Source organism: Salmo trutta, chromosome 31, assembly GCF_901001165.1.
Source record: "Salmo trutta chromosome 31, fSalTru1.1, whole genome shotgun sequence".
NCBI classification, from domain to species: domain Eukaryota; kingdom Metazoa; phylum Chordata; class Actinopteri; order Salmoniformes; family Salmonidae; genus Salmo; species Salmo trutta.
In genome coordinates, this window is record NC_042987.1 from 25,942,258 (window position 1) to 25,954,285 (window position 12,028).

Here is a 12,028-nt window from a genome sequence, read left to right on the forward strand (position 1 = left end):
CTCTCTTATAAGCAATAGGCTACAGAACAACTGTTAGGGTCATGGCAGCATTCTTAATAGGAACAGAAGACTGGCTTTGCACAGATCAAAATATTCCTCTTTATGTGTAGAATTGAAGTGGTGTTATAACAATACATATATAATATACTGATATTAAACTACTGTAAATGAATAAGAATTATGAGTATCCTATTTCATATGCAAGGAGCTATCAGTTAAGGAAAGCGTCAAGTGCATAAAGTAACAATTCCCCATAAACCCCTATGCCGTTGTTATAAGGGCCCATTGTTATATTTTAATCACTTGTTGTTTTTTTAATTTGTAACAGCTTAGGTTTCTTATCAAAATGAATGCCTTTGTGTGCAATGTCCATTATGTTCCTTCCTTCCAATTCAGCCCTCTCCCTCTGCTGTGCACGAGCGGGAGGAGGGCGCACCGGTGTCATTCGCTCCTGCCCACTCGTCTCATAGTGATCAGTCTGTGCGTGTTCGCGTCTTGGAGCTGGAATTTGGGGAGTGGAAATACCACTCACTGTTACTTTCACAGTAGGCGTCAAGTCGAATGAGAGTGACATTCTACTCTGTCGGTCAGTCAGCGCGCTTCGGAAAAGGGGCGAACCTTTACCGAACGGAACGCAGTCAAGAGGATTAGGAATTGGGTAGCCCGCTCGCACTCTCAGTACGCAGGTGTTTGTAGCTAACTCATGCCTTGGTTGATTTTTAGACGGGATAGTGAGTGTATGAGATATTACTGAATTCTGGAACTTTTTCGTTACATTTTTTATGTAAAAATATCAGTTTTCGATTGATACCTGTCGGGGCACTTTAGGTGACTGGGTTTTCTGAATTGTTTTCTACGTTTGGATTATTATAATTTTCCTTGGAAATGGCACATTCTTATTCTGGGAGAGATACACGACTTTCAGAGAGAGGAAACCGTAGTTGAATAATAACACAGGATGCTGCTTGCGACCTGAAGCACTCAGAACAATTTAGACATTTCTGAGACGTTTGTTATTTTGCTTTGCGCACTATAAGAAGGTGGACATATAAAGCATTTTTTTTCATTTTTTTTTTACACGTGTGTATTTTACAGCACAATGATGTATTGTGGATTTATACTTTTCTTTTCAACCGAACTCCTCTTTGTGGCTTCATTGGCTCAAATTTGTAAGTGTGGACGCTTGAAATATCATATTTTCTAACATTAGCCTTATTAAAAAAATCCTTAATTTGCACGATTTGTCATCACAACTCACCTGTTTTCGGGTCGTCTACAGAGGTGCATCTTGGCTACAGTAGGCTGGTGGGTTTTGCTGGGCGCATCTGTAGCTCTGTTCTCTAAATCAATTGAAAGTCAGGTTATCCAAAACGGGAGAGGTGTATTATTAGTTTATTTAAATAAAGGTGTCGTTCCGTCAACAGCGGAGAGAGGGAATACTGTACATTAATCAATTACTTTTGTTCTTGCAAAGCTGTTCGATGTCCTTTATCGTTTATGGTGTGGGTACGTGCGGGTTCTTTTGCGAGCATGTCTTCATATTTCATATGTTATTTACTATTCATGTAGTAAAAAAAGAAGGATATGAAATGACAAAGTACCCTATTTAGGATTCATAGCACATGCTTCACTAATAGTTTTGAAACAAGCACACGGGGTAAATGTGTGTTTTAACATTTCCCCTGGTTAATTATTTCCATGTAGGATTAACTGAGTGTTATCAATATTGTTTCTGAATGATCACACATCGTTTTTTTAGAGGGGAGACTATAGGCCTACGCATCACCCTACTGGTTTTCTTTTGTTATAAAACAAATTGTATGTGTAATTTCCCTGTTGAATAATTATCTCTATCTGTTTTTGTTTGCAGATAAATGTGGAGATAACATTGAGATAACCAGTGCAGATTATCTCACCTCTCCTGGCTATCCGACCTCATACCCTCCATCACAACAATGTATGTGGGTGATATCGGCCCCAGACCCAGGACAGAAGATACTCATCAACTTTAACCCTCATTTTGATCTGGAGGACAGAGACTGCAAGTAAGTAACGCGCTCTTTTCTGGATGAAGTGTCAAACTCTGCCACCTATTGGTCAAAATAAGAACAATATTCAGTATTTCAAAGATGTTTCACTTCCTTCCCTCTGGGGCCATACGTATCAGAGTAGGAGAGGTGATCTAGGATCAGGTCCCCTCTGTCCAAATTATTTATATTGATTGTTGTCAAAAAGGCAAAACGAATCATAAATCAGCACTCCTACTATGAGACATGTGATGCATACAGTACTGATCTGTACTGATCTGTATGTGACGAATGCAATTTGATTTGATCCTTTGAACATGAAAGAAAACTAGACTGGAGCATCATCCATTACTTCTGGATATTGGCATTTCAGAGGAAATATAATTGGAATGAAGCGTTTTGTTTTTGATATTTGATTTTATATATTTATTTTGCTGTGTAGTGCTGTCTACAATATTGTTGGGTCAATTATGTAATGTATATTTTGCCTAGTTGTGGGTGAATGTTTCCTAGTTCCTTTCTGGAGCTGTGCTATCTAGTCCTGATCATTGATTATGATTTGGGTTACACATACAGTATGACACATACAGTATGACACATACAGTATGACACACACACACCTACATACCTGCACTCTGCACCTCAGGGTAAGAATGCCTTCTCACAAAAGCCCACATGTTCACAATTTACCATAAATAAACCCATTTTTATTATGGTCCCTCTGTCTTTTTAAATGCTTCATAAACTATGTGTAAATCATAGGCTCACTGACTCGTGCTGGGGTCCTTAACTGCTATTGGATCACATTTCACCACCAAGGGACCTATAAAATGTTAGCAGTGTTTAGCGTTCTGACAGATCCTGGATAGTGTATATCTGTAAGGATAGTTGTTGTTCTTTGGAACCATGGTTGGAATACTTCCAGTTCCAACATGGAATGGAGGCATTCTCTAAGTTAATCATTAAGTTCTGTGTAACGGCAAACTAGCCTGTCCTAGCCTGTGTTTTTGACTGTGATGATAGGTTTACTCTAATATTTGTTGTGAGGATTTAGATTATAGTTCATAGTCATTGTTTGGCAGAAGTGAAAGTTGTGGTAAGAGACTAAATGTTTAAAATGCCAAATGAGGGGCCTTGGCTAAACCACAGTTTCCTAAGATAATTTTTTTCTCCCTCTATTAACATCTGCAAATTAAACTCCAAAACATGATATTTCAATATCATCTATAAAAGTCGTAGTTGCAACGGTTAGGGTCATTGTCCTACGGTGGTTCCACTCTTTTCAAATGTCTCCTTGTAATTCAAATGTATTGTCACAACTGAATTCCTTCCTTCAGATACAATGTCTGGGAAAGCTGCAGTGCATGGTTGCATCGCAAATGGCACCCTCTTCCCTATATAGTGCACTACTTTTGACCAAGGCCCTGGTCAAAACTTGTGCACTAAATAGGGAATAGGGTGCCATTTGGGTCGCGACCCATGAGGCGCATGCCATCACCACCCTATATTATTAATTATTAACACATGTTCCTGGAACATGGCTGTAATTAACTAGCTATCCAAATAAAGGATGCTTAAGTTCTATTTGCCTTCAAGCAGAGCTCTTGTACAAAACATCAGGGTTTTTTTTCTTCTAAGGAGGGGTCGGTCTATGCTACATTTTTATGCAATCTTGAGCTCTTCTCTTGATATCATAGTCGGAACTGACAACTTTACATTCCTTGAGTGGTCAGACATCTAAATAACATCAATCAAGCTTTTGTGGAGATGCTCTGGTGTCCATTCGATATGCCAATGTGGAGCAGTATCAAAGTCAGAGTCCCAAATCAGGCCCTGTTCCCTATTTAGCAAGCAAATCACACACTACTCCCTATGTGCCCTGGTCAAAAGTAGTGAACTATATAGGGAATAGGGTGCAATTTGGGACACAGCCCTGAGCCTAATCAAAGACAGACTTACCTCACACTGACACTAAAATAGCATGACCGATGAAAAAAAATCCCTCAACAGAAACTGGAGCAGAAGTCCATAACAAGACATATGGATTATAGAGTAATCAGAGACATATTTTGTTGAGGTTGTTTGAACTTTTTCCTCAAGCGTGCGATAATGACCAAGTTTTTACTCGCAAATAACATTTTCTTTCTCAGAATCTGAGTTTTTGTCTGCTTTCAATTATGCAATAGTGTTGTTGCAGCTACTTAGTACATGGAAAGAAAAAGAGTCTCAGAAATAACTTCCATGGTATGGCAGACTCTTACAGCACCGATCACAATAGTGACAGTAAAGACATGAAGACGTACACGGTAACAGAGCTACTAACGGTATTTACATACAAGGCGGGAGATAAACAAAGGATAACATGACCCTCTATGGCTCTAATATAATCAGTCTCTGTCACTTATAGAGTTTAGCTGTTAAAGACCCCTGTCAATTTCACTGTGACGAAATAAAGGGGAAATGCCCATGGAACTGAGCACAAACAAACAGATTATTGGAGTTCATAGCCCAATTTACTTCCTTAGAAACCAATCCTCAAACAAATCATGTTGTATCCAATAATACACTTGGCCTTCCTGTTTTTGCCTTCACTGCTGAGAAAATGTAAAACAAGATGTCGGAAAGAGTCATTCTACTTCAAATCAAATGTATTTATAAAGCCCTTCTTACATCAGCTGATATATCAAAGTGCTGTACAGAAACCCAGCCTAAAACCCCAAACAGCAAGCAATGCAGGTGTAGAAGCACGGTGGCTAGGAAAAACTCCCTAGAAAGGCCAAAACCTAGGAAGAAACCTAGAGAGGAACCAGGCTATGAGGGGTGGCCAGTCCTCTTCTGGCAGTGCCGGGTGGAGATTATGACAAAACATGGTCAAGATGTTCAAATGTTCATAAATGACCAGCATGGTCAAATAATAGTAATCACAGTGAACAGGTCAGGGTTCCATAGCCGCAGGCAGAACAGTTGAAACTGGAGCAGCAGCACGGCCAGGTGGACTGGGGACAACAAGGAGTCATCATGCCAGGTAGTCCTGAGGCATGGTCCTACGGCTCAGGTCCTCCGAGAGAGAGAGAGAAACAGAGAAAGAGAGAATTAGAGAGAGCATATTTAAATTCACACAGGACACCGGATAAGACAGGAGAAATACTCCAGATATAACAGACTGACCCTAGCCCCCCGACACATAAACTACTGCAGCATAAATACTGGAGGCTGAGACAGGAGGGGTCAGGAGACACTGTGGCCCCAACCGATGATACCCCCGGACAAGGGTACTTCTATTGAAACCAACACATTGAGGCTAAACCCATTGGTGAGCCCGAAGGTTCAAACACTAGGCTAAACCCAAATGTAAAGGGCTGATTGAACAGTGGGCTCGCTGTGCCGATGTAGTCGTCTCCTTGGAGACACTTCTTCCCTCCTCATAGGAAGAAGCACTGAACAACATTTTCCTCACCAAAATGAGTAATGATGATTCAAAGTGCTATCTGTGTAGACATAAACATCTCCTTTTCCTCTCCAAAAGGAGAGTAGATATGATTCAAAGTACTAACTGTGTAGTGTCTTTTTTTTCATATGACTTGGAGATGTCCTGTGAGTGAGGACATACTTGGGCGATTAGAAAGCTTGATGTTTTCGGGACACAGGGGCACTGTTGAACCATGCTGCCACCACATAGCTGGGGATTAGAAGGATCTCTGGTCTGGGGCTGTTTTTTAATGATTTGGGCTAGGCCCCTTAGCTTCAGTGAAGGGAAATCTTAATGCTACAGCATACAATGGCATTCTAGATGATTCTGTGCTTACAACTTTGTGGCAACAGTTTGGGGAAGGCCCTTTCCTGTGCACAAAGCGAGGTCCATACAGAAAAGGTTTGTCGATCTGTGGGGAAGAACTTGACTGGCCTGCACAGAGCCCTGACCTCATCCCCATCGAACACCTTTGGGATGAATTGGAACGCAGACTGCGAGCCAGGCCTAATCACCCATCATCAGTGCCCGACCTCACTAATGCTCTTGTGGCTGAATGGAAGCACAATGTACCAACATTTAGTAGAAAGCCTTCCCAGAAGAGTGGAGGCTGTTATAGCAGCAAAGGAGGGACCAACTCCATATTAATGCCCATGATTTTGAAATGAGATGTTCAAAGAGCAAGTGTCCACATACTTTTGGTCATGTATTGTACATACTTGCATGCATATATTAGATTTTACTCTGGTATACATTATATTATATGTTGTGTTTTTAATAATACCATTACCGATCATGAGCCTTGCCCCTTACTTTGCTGTAAGGGGTTGGGACAGACAGTTCCATTCCTGGAATGGCCAGGGCCCAGATTCACAAAATAATATAGTTCGTAAGTGAAATTCCTCAACAATATCTTAAGATTGAATCATTTTCTTACAAATTTCTTATATCTCGTTGAAAATCCTCTTAAGATGTTTGTTGCTAGGCAACTATTTTAGCTAGCTATCTAGCTAGCAATGGCAATCATGTAGCATATTGTTCTAAAACATGTTCTTGGGTTTAAAATAATCAATACTGAAACTTTCAGATTAAGTTTGTGAGTGAATTAAACATGTTCAATTGTTTTAATGAGCTTTTTCTTTCAATGCTCTGAGTTTAAGACAAGGGTTTAGCTATCTTGGAATGAAATACATTTCTAAAAACATTCTTTTCCAGAATCTAATTTCTTGTTAACTTTTTGCTTAAGGAGAAACATAAGAAATAGCGCAATAATATTTCCAAGAGCGATTTCGAGGAATAGCAACTTTGCTTAACTTTCTTCTTAAGTCTATTGTTAAGGAAACAATGGCAGTTAAGAAGTAATTCCTTCTTAAAAAGGTTTTGTGAATCTGGGTCCAGGCCCATGAGGGCACTCTATCTTCATGTATTTACTGTCACTATTGTGATCGGTTCTGTAAGAGTCTGCCATTCCATGGAAGTTACTTCTGAGACTCTTTTTTTCTCTCAATGTACTAAGTAGCTGCAACAACACTATTACATTACCCTGTACGGAAATAAATAGTTGGTGATTATATCGTGTCTTTTCGTGACATCGGCCTTTATATACCAATTTTAAAACAACCATATCAGAGTTGAAAATAGATTCTTGTAAAACCCCTCTTTACATAATCTCATAAATCTAAGAGTTTGCTGTAGGAATTTCCAGACAAATCCTAACTTAAGATATCTGGTGCTCGTGATTTTAAATTCCACTAAAGTTTCCCAATTACATCAATGAACGATTTGTGAACTTCAGAGTTGGGACTGGCATGCTTATCTGAAGTTATTCTCTCTTGAACTTCAAGTCGTGTAATTGAATCAAATCTAAATGCCAGGATGTAGGGTGATTACAGGACTAAATCCAGCCTGCAGGTTCCTAAACTACATGGATGAGGCACGTGCGTTAGTACGTTAGTCACACGTTATATCTCAATTGGCCCAAGGGGGGGCGCTGCAATATTTGTGGGGGACGACATGTTTACTCTTGCCTTGTTTTCACTTGTTGTCTGTAGTTGACATAACCTTTGTGGTATGACACGTATCAAATAAAACCACAGCTGCCGACCTACAGACTCCCAACCAGCAGTGCTGCTACTAACCTGGTCAGAGACCGTGACTGTCCCAAATGCACTCTATTCCCTATGTTTTGCACTACTTTTGACCAGGACCATGGGGAAGTAGTGCACTATGTAGGGTATAGGGTGTCCTGCTGGAGAGGAATGGTCCAGTGAAGGATACAGCCCTAATTGAATGATCCTCTCAGTGTGGTCAATGGACATTCCCACTGCCCCACTATGGTTCTGTGGTCATTGTGGTCAACCAGATGAAATACTTATTTAGACTGCTGGTGGTGACTTATAGAGCCATAGGCTAGTCAGCCTGATGGGCAGTCGTACTATGACCTCTTGGACAGACTTCTGGATTTCATCTGGATTCTCTCTTTTCTTATGACATTCCATTTCTCACTTTGTACTGTATGCACACTGAACTCTCTATACACTCCTCAGTTTCCTGTTTTTCTTCTCCACACGCCATCTCTCTCTCGATCTCTCTCTGTCTCTCCCTGTCTCTCTCTTTCTGTCTCTCTCTCTCTCTCTCTCTGTCTCTCTCTCTGTCTCTATGTCTCTATGTCTCTCTCTCGATCTCTCGATCTTGATCTCTCTCTCTGTATTGAAGCAGTGCACACCATGGACACCAAGCATTTTTTACCCCCGGTACAGTGGCACTGCAGTTGACCCATTTTTTAACCTTATGACTGGCTTACACTGAATAGCTACATCATACATAAACATAACAGAACAGCCCCAATTAGGGGCATGGTCTCCACAGGGATGCTGGCCCATGTTGACTCCAATGCTTCCCACAGTTGTGTCAAGTTGGATGGATGTCCTTTGGGTGGTGGACCATTCTTGATACACACAGGAAACTGTTGAGAGTGAAAAACCAAGCAGCATTGACAGAAACCGGTGCGCCTGGCACCTACTACCATACCCCGTTCAAAGGCAGCTCTAATTAATGGCACACATACACAATCCATGTCTCAATTGTCTCAAGGTTTTAAAAATCCTTCTTTAACCTGTCCTCTCCCCTTCAGCTACACTAATTGAAGTGGATAAGGGATCATAGCTTTCACCTGGATTCACTTGGTCAGTCTGTCATAGAAAGAGCAGGTGTTCTTAATGTTTTGTACACACAGTATATAAATAGGTATTATCTGTACTGTAATCATGCTTTGTGCAATTGTATGACTTTTCCTTTCTCAAGACCGTTGTCATGATTGTTTGGATGCATTTTCCCAAATAAATGTTGTCACTCACCACTTGGCTTACGCCAGACGAAACATTGTGGATGCATCCCAAATGGCATCATGTTCCCTATAGGGTGCACTACCTTTGATGGGTAATGCACTATATAGGGTGCACTACCTTTGATGGGCAGGGTGCCATTTGGGACAAAACCTTTGTGTGTTTTGTTAACCGACACACAGGCAATGGGTCTAAAATGTGCCCTTCAGTCATCTTCAGTCTAAAGTGCATTTTAGTAGTCAGAGCATCCGGAGGCCCTCTGCCTCCCTACTCATGAGCAGGCTGAAGTTCTGCACAGCCTAATGAAAACACATGTCAGATTTCAGTCTAACGAGCAGATTAATGAGGAGAGAGTTAAGACAAAACTCAGATTCAGAGAGGTGCTGCGCTGCAGTCTCACAGCTGCTATCCCTCTGTGGACAGAAAGCACCCCCTTCCAGATGTCTTCAGGACTTAGGAAATGCATCACAAGTCACAAGAACTGTGTACCAGACCTGGGTTTAAGGATTATTTGAAATCATTTCAAATACTTTGTCTGTGCTTGATTGAACTTGCCTGGCTTTCATAGACCAATAGAATAGTATCATAACTGCAAACCCAGCTCATCTGGCACTCCAGGCAGGCTAAAGCAAATGTTCAAGGTAATTGAAAGATTTCAAATAGTGTTTGAACACAGGTCTGCTGTCTACAGCATGTACACAGTCTGTCCCCCTTGACAGTGGCTTTCTCCAGAGTTCACTGTGAATAGTAATATTGTCAATTACCATGGCGACGTGATGTGTGTGTGTCTGTGTGTGTGTCTGTGCCAACAACAATCATGAGACACTGAGCAACAAACTCAATGAACTAATCAGTTAAAAATAGTGCCTTTTTACTCTGTTTGGATCATGTCATTGTAGCTTCAGGTGATTTCATAGTGGACAGAAAAGACCATAAGGATGCAGGGAGACCTCTTACCGCTGGGGTCAGGGTCCCTTAAGGGGTCAAAGGGGAGTCTGACGGTCACCCAGTTAGTGTCCTCAGGATGAGAGGATGAGCCGATGGTCTATATCACTTCAACATTGCAGTGGGTGTCTCAAATGACACCCTATTCCATATTTAGTGCACTACTTTTGACTAGGGCGCATAGGGCTCTGGTCAAAAGTAGTGAAATCTATACAGAATAGGGTGCCATTTGAGACTCATCCAGAGTCAGACAGACAGGAAGCCCATCCTCTGGAGCCAGGGTTAGGGTTAGCCGCCCACCAACAGCAGGGACCCTGGTGGATAATAACTCTCTATCACGAGTGGCATGGAGGAATGCCTTGTATCTGCTACCAACACAAGAACAGGCCCTTAGGCTGACCCCCCAGTCTGTCTGAACTCATAAAGCAGCATTGTTTATAGGAGAGGAGAGGACAGCAGACGTCTTTGATTCTTGACTGCTGAGACTCATTCTCGATATGGCTGTGGAGAAGTTGGAGATCAGACCTGCATCACAAATGGAACCCTATTCCTTATATACAGATATACTATCTTAATTTGATCACTCGCTTGTCACAGATTATTTTAGTGTATTCAAGGTTTAAAAAGGCTTCTAAAGTTTGTAAATTCCACTTTAAAATGTAAGACTTGGTTTATCCTAACTAAAAATGTAAAAACCCTACACAAGTATATATTATAATCCACATATTAATTTCCTGTTGATGCAGCTTTATTTTCCTGCTGTGAGAAACTGGTCAAATTAAGATAGGACATCTGTAGTGCTATAAGCCTTATAGACCCTGGTGATAAGTAGTGAACTATACTGTATAGTGAATAGGGTGCCATTTGGGATGGATATCAGGTCCCCCCGGCCACTCTTTTCTCTGTATACGTCAATGATGTCGCTCTTGCTGCTGGTGATTCTCTGATCCACCTCTACACAGACGACATCATTCTGTATACTTCTGGCTATTCTTTGGTCACTGTGTTAACTAACCTCCAGACGAGCTTCAATGCCATACAACTCTCCTTCCGTGGCCTCCAACTGCTCTTAAATACAAGTAAAACTAAGTGCATGCTCTTCAACCGATTGCTGCCCGCACCTGCCCGCCTGTCTAGCATCACTACTCTGGACGGTTCTGACTTAGAATATGTGGACAACTACAAATACCTAGGTGTCTGGTTAGACTGTAAACCCTCCTTCCAGACTCACATAAGCATCTCCAATCCAAAATTAAATCTATAATCGGCTTCCTATTTCACAACAAAGCATCCTTCACTCATTCTGCCAAACATACCCTTACAAACTGACTATCCTACCGATCCTTGACTTCGGCGATATCATTTACAAAATAACCTCCAACACTCTACTCAGCAAATTGGATGCAGTCTATCACAGTGCCATCCGTTTTGTCACCAAAGCCCCATATACTACCCACCACTGCGACCTCTATGCTCTCGTTGGCTGGCCCTCGCTTCATATTCATCGCCAAACCCACTGGCTTCAGGTCATCTATAAGTCTTTGCTAGGTAAAGCCCCGCCTAATCTCAGCTCACTGGTCACCATAGCAGCACCCACCCGTAGCACGCGCTCCAGCAGGTATATTTCACTGGTCAACCCCAAAGCCAGTTCCTCCTTTGGCCCCCTTTCCTTCCAGTTCTCTGCTGCCAATGACTGGAACGAATTGCAAAAATCACTGAAGCTGGAGACGCATATCTCCCTCACTAACTTTAAGCATCAGCTGTCAGAGCGGCTTACATTGCACCTGTACATAGCCCATCTGTAAATAGCCCTCCAACTACCTCATCCCCATATTGTTATTTATGTTTTTTGCTCCTTTGCACCCCAGTATCACTACTTGCACATTCATCTTCTGCACATCTATCATTCCAGTGTTAATTGCTAAATTGTAATTATTTCGCCACTATGGCCTATTTATTGCCTTATCTCCCTAATCTTACCTCATTTGCACACACTGTATATATACTTTCTCTATTGTATTATTGACTGCATGTTTGTTTACTCCATGTGTAACTCTGTGTTGTTGTTTGTGTCACACTGCTTTGCTTTATCTTGGCCAGGTCGCAGTTGTAAATGAGAACTTGTTCTCAACTGGCCTACCTGGTTAAATAAAGGTGAAATAAAAAATACATTTAAAAAACTCAACCGCTTGTATTTAGGAAGGGCTATAGGACTATCTATCACCACAGATGGTTATGTATCT

The 12,028-nt window shown here is 41.4% G+C and overlaps 1 protein-coding gene across 1 annotated transcript in view; it reads left to right on the forward strand.

Annotated features, from left to right (window-relative positions):
* Positions 1-472: 472 nt before the first annotated feature.
* The window catches only part of LOC115169830 (neuropilin-1a), a 74,890-nt gene continuing 63,334 nt past the window's right edge, over positions 473-12,028 (forward strand). The window contains exons 1-2 of the mRNA XM_029725838.1: positions 473-1,169; positions 1,871-2,045. Of these exons, the coding sequence (XP_029581698.1) occupies positions 1,100-1,169; positions 1,871-2,045 (245 nt within the window). The 5' untranslated portion in view covers positions 473-1,099. The remainder of the gene's footprint in view (positions 1,170-1,870; positions 2,046-12,028) is intronic.